The sequence below is a fragment of the Schistocerca serialis genome, chromosome 6 (genome assembly GCF_023864345.2).
Source record: "Schistocerca serialis cubense isolate TAMUIC-IGC-003099 chromosome 6, iqSchSeri2.2, whole genome shotgun sequence".
NCBI lineage: Eukaryota > Metazoa > Arthropoda > Insecta > Orthoptera > Acrididae > Schistocerca > Schistocerca serialis.
Genome location: NC_064643.1, coordinates 338,640,019 through 338,661,559, shown reverse-complemented (window position 1 = coordinate 338,661,559; position 21,541 = coordinate 338,640,019). Strand labels below are relative to the sequence as shown.

General features: G+C 43.6%; 1 protein-coding gene across 1 annotated transcript in view; it reads right to left on the bottom strand.

Moving 5' to 3' along the window:
- Nucleotides 1–21,541, bottom strand: part of LOC126484861 (ureidoglycolate dehydrogenase (NAD(+))-like) — a 99,014-nt gene that overhangs the window by 44,428 nt on the left and 33,045 nt on the right. Inside the window, exon 5 of the mRNA XM_050108456.1 lies at nucleotides 11,617–11,715. Within this exon, the coding sequence (XP_049964413.1) occupies nucleotides 11,617–11,715 (99 nt within the window). The remainder of the gene's footprint in view (nucleotides 1–11,616; nucleotides 11,716–21,541) is intronic.

Genomic DNA, 21,541 nt, shown 5'->3' with positions numbered 1-21,541 from the left:
GAGAATCCACTTTTTTCTTTAATCCACCAATATTCTGGTTAAATATGGTAACATCATTATTTACTTTCCTGTTGTGAGAATTTTGTGAGTTTTGGACCTCTTTAGCACCTGCCTGCCTGAACTTCTCACTGGACGCTGACATTAGTCTAAAAAAGAGGTACATCCATGAGTACTAGTGTCCCCCCTTACGGATTTCGCTGACAACCCTGCCAATTTACCCTTCACTATCCTATTGAGGCGTAGGTCATGCCTTGTGAAATCCCCCCTATCAATAGCCTCGACAGGAACCAATCCAATGTCTGACAGAGTGACCGCCGTACGCAACTGATCCAACTCCATATTTACCCTCCTGACAGAGCGGTTCAACTGGGGCTGACCATGCAGCACAAAAGCAGGTACCAGCCCAGCATTGGTATGGGTAATTGCTGAGGCTATTTTCACCAGGTCACACTCAATACTGTAGCCCTGATCCCTATAAATACTGTTTCCCACTCCACCCACTATCATCAAATGATCCTGCTTTGTGAAATCCTTGCACAAGGAACCTATATCCTCTACCACCTGGCTAAGACTTGCGCTTGTCTTGAAAAAGTTTGTGACCTGGTGCCTGTCACGTAATTTTTCCTGCAAAATCTGACCCACACCTCTTCCATGGCTGCTACCTAGCAACAGAACTTTCCTCTTACTTTCTACTGTTTTTGAAACAGTTGGTTTCCTAGTGAGATTCTGTTGCATCTTAACTACATCTACTTCTACTGGAGCCTCTTCCTTACTTAACTGTGGTAGCAAGGCAAATCTATTGGTTGTGCCAATTGGGAAACTGTCAGACACTGTCCTCTTTCTGTGGGCCCTGTTCCCAGCTACCACTTCCCACCGTTGATTACCCTCCTCCCCCCTTAACCTCTTCAGTTCCTCCCTCGCTCCGTCCAAATCAGCCTGAAGGGCTCTAATTTTCTCCTCCTGTTCAACTATAATCCTATCTCTTCAGCAAACCCTGCAAAAGAATTGAAGAGTCTCGTTTGGTTCCCCAGTTCCCACGCCACTACAATTTCCCCAATGAAACTACCTGTCACAACAGCTGCACAAAACCCCTGAACGAACTTTCCTACTGCAGCTCACACACATAGTATCCATGGTAGTTTGGAAATTAGTGAAGGGATTTACTAAGTGATAACGATAATATATTAAATACAGATGCAATGGGACACTAAATATGTTTTGGAAACTAATATGTAAGTAAACTATAACCAAATGCACTTAAATTTGTGGTATAGCGCTAAAAATGCACGATCAAAAATTAAGCCTAAACAGCCGAATGTAACCAAAACGACCTTTTTGCGATAAGTAGAAGAATACGTAAATAAAAGAAAAACTTTAATGGCAAGCTTGAAGAGCACACTAATGAACGTATTTAATTAGTTAATCTGTACCAAATGTACTTAAGATTGCGGTATAACGCTAAGTATGCACACTCGGAAAGTAAGGCAAAGCCGCGAAGTATAAACAAAACGAACTTTACGCGATTACTGGAACAATACCCAAATAAAAGAAAAACCTTTAATGGTGAGCCTGAAAGGCACCCTAATGAACGTATTTAATCAGTTAAACTACAGCAAATGCACTTCCAATTGCGGGATAACGCTAAATATGCACACTCGAAAAATTAGGCGTAAGCAGCAGTAAGTAAACAAACGAACTTTGATACTAGCACGCTGCTCTTGGCCGGGAATGCCCTTTTTGCCAGTGCTAGTCTGCCTTCTATGTTCTCTTGCTTCGTCCATTATGGATTATTTTGTTTCCTAGGCAGCAAATTTCATATAAGGCTACAACTACGAGATGCGACAATAAAGTAATGAGTGATGTGAAAACAATTTTGCTTACCGTTTTAGTCAAATTTAGTGTTGTCTCCTTCAAAGTAGTTCCCTTCTGATTGCACACACTTTCTCCAGCGCTTCTGCCATTGATGGTAACATTTCTGGAACTCATCTTCTGTAATATCCTCGTCACAGCTTTTTGGACATCTTGTGTTGTTTGAAAATGGTGCCCCATGAGCGCCGCTTTGACTCTTGGAAATAGAAAAAGTCGCACGGAGCGATATCTGGTGAATAAGGTGGCTGTGGTAGTACTGAAATTTGTTTTGAGGGTAAAAATTGCTATACTGACAGAGCAGTATGGGATGGCGCATTATCGTGATGCAGAATCCAATTTCAACAATGTTGGCACAGATACGAAGAACTCTTTTACTAAGTCTTTCTAAAATTTCTTTGTAGTAATATTGGTTAACTGTTTGTCCAGGAGACACCCACTCTTTATGAACAATTCCCTTGGAATGAAAGAAGCACACAAGCATGCATTTCACTTTTGACTTTGACATGTGAGCTTTTTTTGGTCCGGGTGATCCCTTTGAGCACCATTGCAAACTTTGGCGTTTTGTATCTGGATAGCACTGAAAAAAACAACTTTCATCACCATTGATAACATGGGTCAATAATTCTGGACTGATTTCCGTTTGTTCTAACCGATCGGCTGCCACATTTTTCTGTGTTTCTCGCTGTTGTGGTGTGAGATTTTTGGGGACTATTTTTGCACAAATCTTTCTCATACGAAGATCTTCAGTTATTATTAGACGAACCATTTCTCAATTTATGTACAGTTCTTCTGCAATCATTTTCACGGATAATCTTCGATCAGATCATACGAGTTCACACACCCTGGCCAAGTTGACATCCGTCTGTGAGGTTGACAGTCGTCCACTGTGGTCTTCATCTTCAAAATTCGTTCTCCCTTCACTAAACATTTTCTGCCAACGAAAAACTTGAGCTTCTGACATAACCTCCTCTCCAAAAGTCTTCTGAAGCTTACCGTAAGTTGACGTCGCGTTCTCACCGAATTTAACGCATAAAGAAATGGCACACCATTGTGCAATATTATGCAGTTCCATTTCCGTGATGAGAGACACAAACACCTGTTAATTTATTAAAGAAAAACTCACGACTGAGCAGTTGCATCGATGTGCCGCTTGTACTAGAAGCAGCTTATAGACCAAGGTCAAAGATATTGTGTCTACGCAACCCTGCAGGGTTGCCACATCTTGCAAAGAAAATCTGTCTAACTACATTACTGTCGCACCTCGTACTTTAAGAAAAGACTTGGAGCTCCGTGTCGAGGCCATGAAGTCCCAAGGAATGTCTACTAGCCGCCGTACGATCCTCTGCCTTTCAGCGTCAGGCAGATGCTATATGGACAGGTATGTGGTTGGCACACCACTCACCTGGACGTTTCGCCCTTTTACGAGACCTTGAAGCCCTTACTTATCATTCAAGTAGCTCCACAATTGGCATCATGAGAGTAAGTGTATACTGTACCAGTCCTTCCAGCAAGAAAAAATCCTTGGTAATAACGCGAATCGAATTGGGACCTTCCACAAAATAGCCTTTTACACTGAACATTCAGCTATGGAGGCGAAGGAGAAAAAGATTACCAAGCACATAGATTTAAAGAGCATAAAGATAAAATTATAGAGATTACGAGAAAGTGTTCTTCACATGCACCATTCGCGACTGGAACAAGAAAATAGAAAGCGACTCTGGTCGACAAGGCACCCTCCATGACATATCATAGATGGCTTGCGTAGTAAATATGCATACGTAGATTATGATGGATATTCGGAAAGTATGATCGATCACTCGCGAGAAAACCAAAAAGTTTTATTTTAAACATCCAGCTACATTTTCCAGCTACTTCTCTACATATTCACTGCTCCGACTTGGACATTTGTCGTAGCTTTTTACCAACTTTCTTATGCCCTCGTCGTAGAAGGCAGCCTCCTGTGCTTTCCGTCAATTCTCTATGCTGGTCTAAAGCTCACTGTCCACGCCAAAAGTTGTCCTCATAGCCATCGGTTCATGTGGAAGAGATGAAACTCATGGGGTGCCAATTATGGTTTGTGTTGTGTGTGGGTGATCCAATACTTCCCATCAAAACACTGCAGGAACATCTTCATTACCCCTACAGAATGTGGTCGAGAATATTGTCATGAAGAATAAAATGCATAACTGTTATGTTCTGTGGGCTGGATCAGGAGAAACCTCTCACCAGTTCCTTATACTTGGTGGGAGACACTATTGTATAGGCATCTTTACGTGCTCGCTGTTTGCTCACAACTCGAATGAGCGACGTGACGCGAACGACGGAAATACTAGAGATACTGCATAACACATCTGTGCAAAGCTTCATCGGATTTTTACTGTGGTTTCCATTTCGTGACCAATCTGGCTTTACTTTCCGAATAGCCTTCCAGGGCTGTCCATAAATCCATAAGAGTACGAGGGGGGTGGAGATCTCTTCTGAACAGCACGTTGCAAGGCATCCCAGATATACTCAATAATGTTCAAGTCTGGGGAGTTTGGTGGCCAGCGGAAGTGTTTCAACCTGGAGCCACTCTGCATCAATTCTGGACGTATGGGGTGTCACGGTGTCGTGCTGAAATTGCCCAAGTCCGTCGATATGCACAATGGATATGAATGGATGCTGGTGATCAGACAGGATGCTTACGTACGTGTCACCTGTCAAGAGTCGTATCTAGACGTATCAGGGGTCCCATATCACTCCAACTGCACACGCCCTACATCACTACAGAGACTCCACTAGTTTGAACTCTCCCCATCTGACATGCAGGGTCCATGGATTCGTGAGGTTGTCTCCATACCTGTACACGTCCATCCCTTCGATGGAACTTGAAACGAGACTCGTTCGACCGGACAACATGATTCCAGTCATCAACAGGCGTGGCGTAAAGCTTTGTGTCGTGCAGTCATAAAGGCTACACGAGTGGACCTTCGGCTCCGGAAGCCAGTATCGATGATTTTTCGTTGAATGGTTCCCACGCTGACACTTGGTGATGGTCCAGCATTGAAATCTGAAGCAATTTCCGGAAGGGTTTCACTTCTATTACGTTCAACGATTCTCGTCAGTCGTCGTTGGTCCCGTTCTTGCAGGATCTTTTTCCGTCCGCAGCGATATCGGAGATTTGATATTTTACCCGATTCCTGATATTCACGGTACACTCGTGAAATGGTCGTACAGGAAAATCCACACTTCATCGCTACCTCGGAGATACTGTGTCCCATTGCTCGTGCGTCGACTATAACACTACGTTCAAACTACCTTAAATCTTGATAACCTACCATTGCAGCAGCAGTAACCGATTTTACAACTGCGCCCGTCACTTGTCTTTTATAGAGGCATTGCCGACCGCAGCGCTGTATTTTGTCTGTTTGTATATATCTGTATTTGAATACGCATGCCTATACCAGTTTCTTTGGCGCTTCATGTATGTTTCTCTTTTTCAGAAACGCTTTGCTTGATACATTGATTTGGGACGATGAGTGTAGTAAATGTGCGAGATAAGAAGCTGCACGGACGTTTGTGTACGGTCGGTGTGTCGCCGGCCTGGATTGCTCTAGCGCTTCGGCAGAAAAAACAAAAGCGAAAACCGAATTATGGTGGGATCGATTTTTCAAGACGAAGGAAGATTGCATTGTATTTAGCATTCAGAGCTGTCAGTCAGAACTGACAAGCTAACATGCACATTGCATTCCGAGTTACTATATTTCTATCAATATGCTCGCAGAATCAACTGGTTATCATGAGGAGATTATTGTATTACACTTGAAAGGATGCAGCACATATCTTCATGATAAGCGTCGTCTTATTCATTTAAACCAAACACAAATTTTTTGCTATATATTCGTCTTCCAGCAACATTACCATTGATTCGGCGAAGAAGTCCACAAATTGACACTTCCGTTGTCGACTAAAGGTGAGCACAATAATATTTAACTTTCATTATCCGATGTAAAATAAAAACTTTGAAAACAACGAACAAGGACATCACACTTACCATGTAACGAAACTCGTAGGCTATTTTCAGTGCCTCATTTCCTAATCCAGTCCCATGAGCACCAGTTGATTTAATTCAGCTACAACAGTTTAGCACGAGTCTACTTTTATTGATGTACATTTTATGATCATTTTTCAAGATACTATCCATTTCTTTCAACCATTCTTCCAAGACCTTTTCAGTCTGTACAATATCAATATCACCGGCAAACTAGAAACTCTTTACTTCTCCTCCATGAACTTTAACTCTCTTTCCAAATTCTCCGTAGTATCCTTCACTCCATGCTCAACGAACTGATTGAACAACCACGGGGAATCATTCCCTTCTCAATTACTGTTTGCTTTTCGTGTCCTTCAGCTTTTATAAATGCAGTCTGGTTTATTTAGAGGTGGCAGTAGTCTTTCACTCCATACATTTTATGCCTCCTAGTTTCAGAACTGAAAAGCGCGCATCAGGTGATTCATGTGAAAAAGTTTCCGACGTGATTATGACCGCATGACGAGAATTAAAAGACTTTTACCGCGGAATGGTAGTTGGAGCTAGACGTAATGGACATTTCATTTCAGAAATCGTTGGAGAATTCAATATTCCGAGATCCACAGTGTCGAGAGTGTGTCGAGAATACCAAATTTCAGGCGCTACCTCTCACCACGTACAAAGCAGTGGCCGACGGCCTTCATTTAACGACCGAGAACAGCGGCGTTATGATAGAATTGCCAGTGCTAACAGACTATCAAACCTGCTTGAAATAATCGCAGAAATAATTGTGCTACATACGACGAACGTATCCGTTACAACAGTGCGGCGAAATCTGGCGTTAATGGGCAACGGCAGCAGACGACCGATGCCTGTGAATTTGCTAACAGGTCGCTATCGCCTTCTGCTGTTGCTATTCGTCCCGCGCTGGTCCCAGGAGTTTCTCCTCCCGAACGTAACACTCCTCAATGACAGGCGTGTGGACTGTAAGAGGCTCTCCGTTGTCAGTCCACCGAGGTGCTTGAGTACCTGTGTCCCTAGGCCCGCTCGGTTGGCCGTGCGGTCTAACGCACGGCTTTCCGGGCGGGAAGGAGCGCCCGGCGGATATTTGTCGAGGTCCGGTGAACCGGCCAGTCTGTGGATGGTTTTTAGGCGGTTTTCCATCTGCCTCGTCGAATGCGGGCTGGTTCCCCTTATTCCGCCTCTGTAACACTATGTCGGCGATTGCTGCGCAAACAAGTTCCACGTATGCGTTCACCACCATTACTCTACCACGCAAACATAGGGGTTACACTCGTCTGGTGTGAGACGTTCCCTGGGAGTCCACCAGGGGCCGAACCGCACAATAACCCTGGGTTCGGTGTGGGGCGGCGGAGGGGTGAAGTGGACTGCGATAGTCGTCGTGGGGTTGTGGACCACTGCGGCTGCGGTGGGGACGGAGCCTCTCCGTCGTTTCTAGTTCCCCTGTTAACATACATACAATACAATATCTGTGTCCCTCACAAGCTGGGAAAGTCTGCCGAACAGCTTATCAGAGGGCACTTTGCGCTGCAGATATTTTTCAGCGTAGAGGACACGGGCTGGCAGGCTACGTCCATTTATTAAACCATAGCAGAATATTATATCCGCCATTTCACTTGTCGACTAGTAGGTTTCCATTGCTAACAAGTGGTGGGACAGAGAAAATGGAAATGTACCGCGCCATTTGAAAATACAAACAGCGCAATAACAGCAAACACAAAAGTGAATACAAGTTTGGAAGGATATGTATCCAGGGTTACAGCACTATGCAATAGGGCACACAAAACACTACGAAAACCAACGTAGTCTACAACACGACTCGAACTACACAACTGCGGACCATCTAATGGCAGATAGATGGATGGATGGATGGAGAGGGTTGTATGGGCGCGCGACGGCAAGGTCTTCAGCACCCGCTCAGTAACAGATTGAGACGGGTGTCAAGAAAAGACTCAGCACAATAAGATAAAACAGAACGTAAGACACAGGAAACAAGCTTGGAAAAATATGTGCCTACCAACATCGAAGCGTGGGACGAAGCATGCCACCAGCAGTAAAACATGAACAACCCAAGAAGAAAGTGGTAGAGGGAGCTAAAACAATATAGCAGATGGAAGTGGCTGGCTGACTGCAAGGAAAAAAGTGAGGAGCCAGCCACTCTGCAATACACTAAAACCACCATCCTAAAAGTTTAGGACAGAGTCCAGACACGTCACAAAACTTTAAAACCCTAGACACTCACGTCTCATCATTAGCTAAAACACAGGGCAGACCTCCATCAACTTGTGCTTCTGCCCTTGCATCATGGTATAAAATGCAGTCTGTTAAAATGTGCTGGACAGAGATGTGCACACCACAAGCATCACAAAACGGGGGATCCTCCCGAAGTAATAGAAAGCTATGTGTGAGAGGACAGTGCCCGATCCGAAGACGCGTGAGGGTCACTTCTTCCCGCCTGAGCACCCGGCAGGAGGTACGCCACGGCCGAGTGGTTGACTTTACCAACTGCAGTTTATTGGCTGTCACCGCAAGCCACTCTTCCTCCCACAACTCCATGCACTTCTTGTGGAGTGCAGAAATGACAGACTGCAAGGGAATAGGACACTGGACCACATCCTGCTCTCTGCAGGCCTTTTTGGCAGCCCGATCGGCCTGTTCATTGTCCCATATTCCTACATGACCAGGCACCCAGCAGAAGGACACCTCCTTACCCCGCCTATGGAGCAAGTATAGTTGGTCATATATCAGCTGGACCATCCCCTCAGTTGGGTACAGATTCTGAAATGATTGTAAGGCACTAAGAGAATCAGAGCAGAGGAGAAATCGATTGCCCCGAACATGGTTCATCCGCTCCAGTGCCTTCAGGATCGCGTGGAGCTCCGCTGCGAAAACGGTATATTCATCAGGCAGGCGAATCCTGGAAACATGATCAGGGAACACTATAGAACAGCCATGGAAATTCTCCTGTTTGGAGCCATCAGAGTAAACGACGGTAAAACCGTGATGCGCATCTATAATGTTAAAAAACTGTGATTGGAATGTAAAATCTGGTGTACTATGAATAAGACATTATAATACCCTGTAACACATTAGACAGAGCGCCAGTGCAAGGACTGCTCTAATATCCACATCCAAGTGGCACATATCCCTCCTAAAAACATGTGTTTATCTCGAAAAGTATGTGTTTCCGGACTCATGTTTATTGGACTTGTTTTGTTTCAATGAGAACTACCACCTATCAAAGTATTCGACACTTTTTTTTGAACACCTTGTATAAAAGACACTACCGTAACTGATTGATTCATAATTGCCGAGCACTAACCGCGAAGTACAGAAAATTGAAATTTGGAGAGGGCGTTGGTATTATACGGCAACGGATGGCACTTGGATGGGTGACCATCCGGTCTGCCGAGCGCAGTTGGCAAGCAGGTTGCACTCAGCCCTTTTGAGGCAAACTGAGGAGCTACTTGACTGAGAAATAGCGGTTCCGGTCTCGGAAACTGACATACGGCCAGGAAAGCGATGTGCTGACCACATGCCGCTCCATATCCGCATACAGCGACACCTGTAGGCTGAGGATGACACGGCGGCCGGTCGGTAACGTTGGGCCTTCCAAGGCCTGTTCGCACGGAGTTTAGTAGTAGTTTAGTATACTCTAGGCGTCGTCTAAGAATAGATTTTTCGAAATTTCACTCCTGAGGGGTTGAAATATGGAGTGAAAAGTTTTTTGAAAATATGTCGCTGTTAAGCCAATTTTGAAGCTAGACCTACGAAAATTGGTATTCGGTTTCTCGATCAGAAATAAAGAAATATGTGTTTTTCAGTGTTTTAGGAAATTCAAGGTCTAAGCAGGAGAAATGTGGGATGAAATTTTTAATGGAAATTTGAAACTAAACCTATGAAAATTTGTATTTGATTTCTTTGTTAGAAATAAAAAATAATAATTTTTTAGGAAAATATTTCATTGTGAAAGGATTTTTAAAGCTAAGTCCATGAAAACTGGTATTTGGTTTCTTGGTTAGAGATGTGAAATTACATGTTTCAATTTTTTTGGAAATTCAACTCCTAAAGAGAATGAAAATTTTTATGAAATTATTTCATTATTAAAGCATTTCCACAGCTAAATCTAAGAAAGTTTATATCTGGCTTCACGATACAAATGAAAAAAAGACATGTTACAATGTTTTTGGAAATTCGACCCCTAGGGCCATAAAATAGGGGATGAAAGTTTATATTTCATTACAAAAAAAAATGAAACTAAATCTCTGAAAATTTGCATTTGGCTTCTCTGTTAACAATAAGAAATGCGTTTTTCAGTGTTTTTTGGAAATTCGGCCCGTAAGGGGGTAAAGTAGGGTGAAAGGTACATGCTAAGGTCTGATCAGGGTAGATCCAGAAAATAAAGTCGGTAGTTGCCAACTGCAAGGTGGAATGAGTATAATATCTTTGAGTAGGAGGATCTTTGATGGTTAAGAGAGCCAGGTGCACGAGTCACAGCTAGATGCCCAGAGGAAGTAGACATGTGGTGACAGTTTTAAGGTAGGACGCACACTCGCTGTGCAGTTACAATGAGCAAATTTTAGCACAAAAATGAGACATGATATATAATGATTTCAAAAATGGTTTTTGTCAGATAATGTTCAGAGTTAGGATTTGTATGTCCAAGGTTTGACACAGTAAGCATTTTGTAAAATTTTTTGTAAGAGTGATTCATGCTACAAAAATGTTGGAAATGGTAGGTCTTGTGTATGACTTAAAATTTTAACAATATATATATTGAGATCAACATTGTGTTTAAATCTAACAGCCTGAACCATAATCCACATCCTTTGCTTGTACTGAATATGAAAATGAGTAGTAAAGTAAAGTTACCCACCAATGAAAGAACGTAAAGAAAATGAGGCCTCTATGCAATATATATGTGCAGCTCATCGTTTGAAATCGATTTTGGTATAACTAAAGTTATCAGAGCAAAGTTATTTCAAATAACTAATTTTATGCCTTTGCACAACTGGCATTATTCAAGTCAAGATATAATTTCATTAAGTAAACATCAGGGAGAAAAGTTAATTTTTAAGCACGATCTTAATGCTATTGCACAAACAGCAATATTCTCTTAAACTTGATTGCTGGGTCAAATACATGTTTCATTACTGGCAAAATGGAGGAGTGCAAGAAACAAGTTTGCAGACACAGTCAGATGCAGGTTTGTTGAATAATTAATTTGAAACAATTTTATCATTGATACTTTCACTAATTAAAAAGGAAACAATTTTGGTTAGATACTTTCAAGGGGATGAAAACTGTTATCTAAGTATTTCGTATTATTAAAACATTTTTAAAGATAAATGCATGAAAGTTTGTATTTGACTTCTAAAGAAATAGGGATGACAATTTCTATATCAATATCACCACAAGAAATCAAAAGCCAGGATTAACCAAGACCTCCGACTCTAGCAACCAGATTCGCTTTTTGGTCAGAAGTACATTAGGAAAAGGCCACGTATCTGTGGCCTTAATTAGTGAGCAAAGTTTAGATGATGTTGCAATTTGTGAACAACATAAAAATTCAATTAAAGAAAAACAAACAATAATCTGTACAGACCATACAGTATACACAAGTGAAGCACCAGGCACTAAGACATTGAGAGATAAGTTGCGTTAAGATACTCAATAGCCTTCACATAGAACTGTACGTCCCGAATACTCGTACTCACCCTGCCGACAGAGGTGTTAGATGTGGCGATGTCGAAGACGAAGTTGTCCCCGTCGCATCCTGGTGCAGCCACTGACAATGGGTTGGTGCCAAACATTGCCTGAAACAAGTGCAGACGGTCGCGAGTGTAAGCAAATGAGAACTTTGACAGCCCGAGGGATGAGGAGCGGTACAGGGGAACAAGCCCCGTCACCACCCAGCAGGGCTGGTAGCCTACAAACGTGTTCCCTGCTTCTGCTAAAGCAGACCTGACACGCGGTCGTAGGGATCACCAAGTCCTTCTGCTGTTGTGAAAATCGTACCCCAACCCCCTTTAGTCTCTCCACCCATTTCAGAATAAGAAAAGAAAACAACAAGCAAAGCGTAATCCAAAGCACGATGGAGTACACTAAGCATTTATACCGACTCCAGCGCAATTGCTTGCTTAGGGAGTCGCGAACGAGGGAGTTTAGGCCCGATGTATACCGGTATCTTCTGCAACCATAGTTAAAAACGACCCTCCCCCTCCCTTACCCCCCACCCAACTAAAGAGTTCGCGTAATACTTAGAATACAGTGTTGATGGATGGTTGAAGACAATCACAAGAGAGCTCAATGGCTGATGCAAGAACTTACGCAGTTGTTACACCAAGAGCCATCTTAATATTGCGGTTTTCTTAACGCCTAAGGGTCTATTCTTTAAAGCATAACTGATATCTGCAGCATACATTCCTAATATCCCAGTACTTTATCAATGTTTCATGGAAGTTTGCGAAAAATTTGAGACCATACCGGGCTGTTTGAAAAAGTGTGATAATCCATGATCCAATGCGATCGTATGTGATTAGGAGCAATCAGAGGACATTTCGCACTTATGGTAATACTTTATCACCTGAGAACTTTCTAACGTATTGTTTCCATATTGACTTCAGAACACAGGATTTAAATGATTCAAATGGCTCTGAGCACTATGGGACTTAATATCGGAGGTCATTAGTCGCCAAGAACCTAGAACTACTTAAACCTAACTAACCTAAGGACATCACACACATCCATGCCCGAGACAGGATTCGAACCTGCGACCGTAGCAGTTTCGCGGTTCCGGACTGAGGCACCTAGAACCGTTCGGTCACCAGGGCCGGCACAGGATTTGAGGCAGCAAGTTTAAACTCACTACACTATTTCATAAAAAAATCTGGATACCTATCAGTCGACGTTTAACGTGGTATGAGTCGCCCTTCGCCATTATGGCAGCTTGAACTCTGCTAGCGACACTTTAAATGAGGTGTATGAATGTCTGTGGATGAATGGTAGCCCATTCTTCCTCAAGAGCTAAAACCAGGGGGTAGGATGTGGAGTGAGGTCAACCTTCTAACTCGCTCCAAAGGTGTTCTGTTGGGTAATGGCTGGGATCGCGGGCAGACCTGTCCACTACAGGAAATGTTATTGTCCACAAGCCACTGCTCCAGAGATGCTGTTTTATCATAGGTAGCATTACGATGCAGAAACAAACAGGTGTCTTCCCCGAATTGTTCCTATACTGTGAGGAGTTCGCAATGCTGTAAAATAAGTTCACATCCTCCTGCATTTAGCGTTTTCTAAACTGCAGTAATGGACCACGTCCTGTTACGCTATCTCCCCTGTACTTCGATGTTGGCACTTCACTGATAGCAGGTAACGTTCTCCAAGCGTTCCCCAAACCCAAACCCTCACATCGATTTGCCACTGGATACAGCGTGATTAATACTCCAAATCGGTCGTTTTCAGTTACGCATCGTATAGTGTCGTCCCACGTTACACCACCTCAAGTGTCGCCTACCAGTGACCTGTAGGTTGAGGAGCTTTTTAACTCCTTACACACAGGCATTGTGCTAGATGGACTGCTGGTAGCATTTTGGAACTCACGAATGATTCCTTCCGCTGATTTCGCCTAACCTCAACAATGAGGTACTGCCTGCCAGTAAATGAGATCTACCTGGTATTGGTTTACCTCCGGTTGTTCCTTTGGGTTCCCATTTCACAATTACATTACCAACAGTCGATTTGGACAACTCTGGAAGGGTTGACATCCAATGGCTGGACTACGTTCGAATGCACTGTGTTCCCCTAATAATAAGCGTATTTCATTGGTGGCTGGGAGACTCCTAACAGGGCGGTTTGACCACCGCTCCACAAGTTCTTTAACGACACTACGGCGACTTGCGAGTGAATGAAGATGAAATGATGATGAGAGACACACAACACCCAGTCATCTCGAGGCAGAGAAAATCCCCGACCCCACCGGGAATCGAACCCGGGACCCCGTGCACGGGAAGCGAGAACGCTACCGCGAGCCGCGGACACTGTGTTCCCCTGACCGATCCATTCTGGTGTCACTGTTTTTCTACTGACAGCACAGCACTGCACGACTCCTTCATACTGATGGGTTGCGTCTCGTGACATTTAGTGGTCAGTTCCTACGTACATAGGAGTGCCCAGATACTTTTGACTAGATAGAGCTTATTTCCCAACTCAGGAACCATGAACTTTGCTGCGGTCAATTGGCTTCCATGCCTAATGGCAATATTCACCGTACTGTAGATGAACCATACAGGAGGGCTATCTGAGGTTTGGTCAGACGAATGTCTGGTTACCGAAGAGCGACAGCAACCTTGTCGGTAGTTGCAGCGGCCACAGTCTGGGTAACAAGCTGATCTGGTCTTGTAAGATTAGCCAACAATCCTTGGCTGTTTGGTACTATGGCATGGCTTTAGTAAGAGGTACTACAACCACTGACTTTCTCGCGGACATGCAGCTCTACTGTAAGGAATACCGTGGAAAGCTGCATCAACCAGTCTTTACACTGATTACTACAACAGCAAGTTGCTAGTTTTTACGTGAAGAGTATGTCCCCAATGTTTTTAAAAGTTTTCCTGACATCGTCGACATCCCATTTGAATACAAGGCTGCACTCCAAACAAATACTTCCATAAAATGCTTCTCAACCCTTAAATTTATACTCTTTGTTGCCATATTTCTCTGTTTCAGACAAACTCTTCTTTATTTATATTCATCTAATAACCTCTTTTTTAATGCACTATGAATTTCATTCAATGGATTATTCAAAGTTCTTTGCCACTTCTGGTAGAATAAAAAAGACGTCAGCAAACCGTAAAGTTTTTATTTCTTCTCCCTGAATTTTCATTCGCTTTCAAAATATCTCCTTAGTTTCTTTTTACTCCTCGTACAAAGATCAGACTAAACAATATTATTGACAGGCTGCAACCATGGCGCACTCCTTGCTTAAAACGTAGAATATCCGTTTCTGAATAACACATTGAGGTGACAAAGTCATGTGATAGCGATAAACACATTTATAGATGGCGGTAGTATAGTTTATACAAGGCACAGAAGGGCAGTGCAATGCTGGGGCCGTCATATGTGCTCAGGTGATTCATGTGAAAAAGTTTCCGGCGTGATTACGGCCGCACGGCGGGAATTAAAAGACTGAACGCGGAATGGCAGTTGGAGCTAGACGCATGGGATATTCCATTTTGGAAATCGGTAGGCAATTCAGTATTCTGAGTTCCATAGTGTCACGAGTGTGTCGAGAATACCACATTTCGGACAATACCTCTCACTACGGACAACGCAGAAACTGACGGCCTTCATTTAACGACCGAGAGCAGTAGCATTTGCCTTGAGTTCTCATGGCTAATAGACATGCAAAACTGCGTGAAAGAACCGCAGAAATCAATGTGGGATATGTGATGAACGTATCCGTTAAGACAGTGCTGCGAAATTTGGCGTTAATGGGCTATGGCAGAAGACGACCGACCCGACTGACTTTGCTAACAGCACGACATCGCCTGCTGCGCCTCTCCTGGGCTGGTGACCATATCGGTTGGACTCTAGACGACTGGAAAACCGTGGTCTGGTATGTGTGTCCCGATTTCAGTTGGTAGGAGCTGATGGTACGGTTCAAGTGCAGTGCAAACCCCATGAAGCCATGCAACCAAGTTTTCAACAAGGCTGGATCCATAAAGGTTGTAGGCTGTGTCCTCTGCTCCACCTGAATCGATCATTGACTGGAAATGGTTAGTTTGGCAACTTAGAGAACATTTGCAGCCATTCATGGACATAATGATCCAGAACATGTAAGTGGCCCCCAAATGCTCACGACTGATTTGAAGATCATTCGAGCAAACGACTTGGCCACCCAAATCCCCCGACATAAATCCCATCGAACATTTATGGGACGTGATCAACCGGTCAGTTCATCACAAAATCCTGCTTAGGTAACAATTTTGCAATTATAAACGACTATAGGGACAGCATGGCTCAGTATTTCTGCACAAGACTTCCAATGGCTTTTTGGGTCCACGTGGCTTTTTGGGTCCACGTGAAATCGAGTTGCTACGCTTCACTGGGCAAAAGGATGTCCGACATGGTATTAGGATGTATCCCATAACTTTTGTCACTTCAGTATGTACTGAGAAGCAGCAGTTAACAAATAGATGTCATTGAACTGGCATCAACACAAAGACCTTTAATTCATATGAAGAAAATTCACATTGTATTCTTATGATCTTGAGTGAAGAAGTCACTTCAGTATCTGATCTGTCCGATCACTGGACAAAAATAAAACCAATCCCTTAAATGAGCACAACGGTTGGTTTGCGGTTCTGTGATGTTGTATTTGTGGTACCGCATGGTCACATTATCTTCCACTGTTGATGTAAGCCATAAAAATGAAGTGGAGTGTATGTGCCAGTTGGTTGTATGGGATCAGCGTTGTTAGATGGCTAAACATGGAGAAGTGAGAGAATGATGTCCCCATGACTACACTGTAATGAAGTTACAGAGTAAAGGGTGTAACAGCAAAGACTGTGTGTGACTACGAGGAATGGTGTACCTCTCGAAGTCATGGAACAGGGTGAAAGAACAATGGTCATAAAAGGATCCACAAAAGAGAGTGGCAACGGCCTTGACACAGTGGATACACCAGTTTCTGTCAGATCACCAAAGTTAAGTGCTGTCTGGCGTGGCCGCCATGCGCTGTTGCCATTTTTCGGGGAGCACTCTGCCTCGTGATGCCAATTGAGGAGCTACTCGATCGAATAGTAGCGTCTCCGGCCATCAAAACCATAATAACGACCGGGAGAGCGGTGTGCTGACCACATACCCCTCCTATCCAGATCCTCCGCTGAGGATGACACGGCGGTCGAATGGTCCCGATGGGCCACTTGTGGCCTGAAGACAGAGTGTAAGGAAGAGAGTCATATCTTGACAATTACAGTGGGTCTGAAATCCAACAGGAATGCCACTGTCAGTGAATGTAAGTTTATCTCAAACAGTTTATTATCTTGTGAGTCAGCAGCCTATATGTTTGGGGAGACAAATGTTATGTCCTCGTTGCTAATGATAAATGCCCGGAAGGTGGCCAAAGGACGTGATGACGTAGGAATATGAGCAGGCCAGCATAAGATTAGTTGACACAAGTGTACTTTAAATAAATATAATTCACTCAACTTGTATTGACAATCTGTGGCAGCTGTGGCCAGCAATAAGTAGTGGCCTGACATGGGCGTGCATCCACATAGAGTGTATGCAGAATAATGTAGCCAGTAGATGCACAACTGGAAGGGAAAGTGTGGAGAGAGTGATAGTGGTGAGGACTGCCAACAGGTGGTCAACATGGTGTAGGGGAAATGCTGAGGGCTGGAGGGGAAGTGCAGTTCTAAACTGAAGCCTACACTCGTATTTTTCATAATTATTAATTGGACCCCTCCATGCCCACACTTACATGGTGACTATCCAAAGAGATCTACTGCCATCTCTGCTTTGGTTATTATCTTAAAGAAACTACGCTGAAAATACAACGAAAGTAGCTATTTATTTTCGCCTGACTTGTTAACCATTTGCAACAATCATAGAAGCGTCATCAGTGGCGAATTTGGTTTAAAAGCTTCATTCTCTTTGTTCCAATGTTAAAAATGTAGCTCCTTTTGACAAAATAAAGCTGACTTTACACAATGTCACGTTACTAACAAATTGTGTGGATGCAGTTACGAGAGAATGCTGAAACACTGCTTTATTAAGATTATTAAGTGAGGAACTGAGGACAAGTAACGCCGATAGCTTATGAAAAAGCGCATCTTCGGTACAAAAATGAAATCGTAACGTCTTCAAAAAATTTTTCTTTTTAAAATTGAGTCTTGATCGCACCACGTATGCTACAAGAACATAAGTGACCGGTTTCGGTCATATCACATGACCATCATCATCCTTCGAAGATGGTAGGTGGAGCACTCTTCTCAGCTGCTGTGATGTCAACTGGTTGACATCACAGCAGCTGAGAAGAGTGCTCCACCTACCATCTTCGAAAGATGCCATGGGTATAACAAGTCTTATTGTATTTTATCCTTATAAGCATTTTTCATATTTTATTGTCAATCTAGTAAGGTTTCTATCACTTTCTAAATTAAATTACAGGTCTGACGATGGTCATGTGATATGACCGAAACCGGTTACCTATGTTCTTGTAGCATACGTGGTGCGATCAAGACTGAATTTTAAAAAGAAAAATTTTTTAAACATTTTTCTTTTGCTGTTCCAAAAATGTTTATTAAAATTGTTCGCAATGTCTTCACTTAAGTTGTTTCAAAACCCACAGCTTTCCTCGTTTCACCAGCTATCGATGGCCCTTAAAATTTCATTTTTTCATCAAAAAAGTCTGCAGTTACTGGAATAACGTGGTAGATAATGAAGTCTCGCGTAATAACCACATGGCTAAATTCTCTCCTCTGTGCGTGCTATCATTTACCAAAATCTCATTTCGATATCTCAAACCGTTTGTGAATTATAAGAAATGTTGTGGACATTTCATCCTGTCTTTACAGTTGCCGCGCGCGATAGTATATGAGCATGCCACATACAATAAGTCTTCTCGAATTGGTGACAGATAGGAACCTGCAACCAAATGTAAGGAAAAATACCATACCTTAGCTAAATTTCATACGCAGCAACATATTCTGTAATACGCATTAAAAGCAAAATCGTAGCGACCCGTATTTTTCATTTCAAACGTTTTGGAATTTTGCATAGTGTCTTACTTAAATGCAAATATCATGATAACCACAACCCTTAAGGAAATGAGGGTCTCATGACGAAGCTGACATATGAAGCTATAAGTAATTCAAACATGATTTTTTTCCGAGTGGTTTCTGTAAAATCGTTTGAGAAAGATCACTGGGCGTGCTCCTCGATTGTGTCATCGCAGTGTGTCGCCAACCTACCGAAAGCGAACAAACGATGTTGGTTTCCCCTTCCGAACAAACGAACGATCTCGCCCAGCGCTTTGGCAGAACATTGGTCACTGATCGCCGCTCACTGTATTATGCACGGACTTTACACTGAATGTTTGCCGGTAGAGCTAACTATCAACAATTCAGCGAAATGTTTGGCACCAACTAACGACTAGAAGTTATCTTGAAGATTGGTGCCCAGGTGCCCGCCGCTCTTAGCATCATCCTGGCGATCTTCGTAAGTCGGCGGCCTGGAGGTTCTTCATTGGTGGAGATTTTCAAAGCGCTGCTCGTGGCGCCTGCAGGATCTGCATGCAAGGGACATTTGGAAGTAGGGTACTTAGCGAAAGCTCATTTCACAGAACGGCAAACAACACAGAAACGAAGCAGTAGCGCGCTGTGTGGCTCGACCAGTCGCGATTTTTTCTCTTTCCTAATGCTGCAAAGTCTCTAAGTGTACATACAGCCAATGAGGCGTTTAATCCGCAGTGTGTGTAGGTTGTGGTTGAGTCCGGAGGTGATTCTGTGATGTTGTGGTGGAGTTTTTTGTACAGTGACTTGTGCGCACCCATTCAGCCGTGAACTCTACAACATTCTGAGTGATCAAGTATTGTCCTTTCCTCTGCACCTCGACGATGAGTATGGTGTGAACACTGCCATCCATCAAAATGACAACAGCCGTGTTCCCAGGGCTGAACGCGTATGTTCCTGGTTTTCACCGAGACTGACCGGCTAAATCACCCGATCTTATTGAGTTGGTGCATGAGTTCGTAGCGTTTTTCCGTAAATTCAATAAACACAACACATACACACAACAGAGGGTTTAGTCATCTATAATATATTCTCTTTCACTACTTACAACAGCCTGCTAACGCTGGGGCAACTTTTCCATTCGTGACTGTACAAATCACATAGTTTTGAGGTGAAGACGTCTTCGAACCAAGTTCGGAGCGCATTTTCATCCGGAAAGCAACTTCATTGTTGTACGAAAGAGGCAGGAAAACATGAAAATCCGAGGGTTCAAGGTCAGGTTAATAAAGTGGGCGTGGAATGACTTCCCAAAACACCTGTACAACGCTCTTTTTTTTCAATCTAGCAGGCTGCGTGTGGGCGTTATCGTGGAGTAGTATAGCTTCACGCAGTCTTCCTGGTCGATGTTCTAGGACTGCGTCTATAAGACGTCTCAGTTGTTGACGACAAATGCCAGCAGTGATGGTTATGGGACTTAACATCTGAGGTCATCAGTCCCCTAGACTTAGAACTACTTAAACCTAACTAACCTAAGCACATCACATACGTCCGTGCCCGAGGAAGGATTCGAACCTGCGACCGTAGAAGCCACGAGGCGCCGGACTAATGATGGTTACACCTTGAGCAAACAATTCGTAGTACATCACACCGTCGCTGTTCCACCAGTCATTGACCTCTTATGATGTAAGCAGCTCCCGTCTAGGGAAATACAGCGACTACACGCCTGCGCCGCCTGCAGATCATACAGAACAAAGTGCTACGCATCATCAGCAACGCTCCACGCTACACCTGGACCGTGTATCTTCGCAATGAATACCGCCTTGAAACCCTCAAGGAAGCGTTCAAAAAACTCGCCACACGACTGCACAGGAACTCTAGACACCCGATCAATCCTTTCATCCCTACTCTGGGAAGCTATGATCACAACCATAGGTGGAAGCATAAGCGGCCAAAGACACTGATAGCTGGGGCGTAACCACCTATGGCGAGATAACATACATTCACAAGCGACAACGTCGATAAGCCCATCCACATCAGCAACACTGACTGGATATTCCAGCTACTATCACAGTCGGCCAACTTGCTACAGCAGGGAAGCCGACAAGCTCGCACAATAACGCACAAACAATCCGCCAACGCTACCCTACACTGTGGCCGGCCGGTGTGGCCGAGCGGTTCTAGGCGCTACAGTCTGGAACCGCGCGACCGCTACGGTCGCAGGTTCGAATCCTGCCTCGGGCATGGATGTGTGTGATGTCCTTAGGTTAGTTAGGTTTAAGTAGTTCTAAGTTCTAGGTGACTGATGACCTCAGAAGTTGAGTCCCATAGTGCTCAGAGCCTACGCTGTGATCCGCTATATGACCTATCGAACACTACCCGATGATGAACCCAACTGCTACAGATATGCTGGTGTTGACCGAGAAGCGAACACCGGTACCCAACTTCATCCGCCGAGAAACATCGCTCCGCAACGTCAAAAGTATCCGCCTGCATGACACACACTACTAACAAAATCTACCCTTGCATGATATGTTGCAGTCAGCAAGAAAACCGCTACGGCTCTTACAACCAGACCTAACTATCGCAAATTTTTCCCCTTGGCTCTTGCCTTGGCACGTTTTTCCTTATAACCTTCGTTCAACTTTCGACCAAATCCATCTCACGATGAACGCATATATATATATATATATATATATATATATATATATATATATATATATATATATATTAATGGTTAATCGTAACCAGACGTACGCAAACATCGCATCCTGAGAGACCTCACTTAGTGAAAACTAACAAATATGCAGAGATGACAGTAGACCTTTGACCTTTTGTGTATTGACCATCACGTTGGTGTGGGCGTGGAACCGATGCATCATGTTATCTTTTGTGCAGGCACACAGTCTTTTGT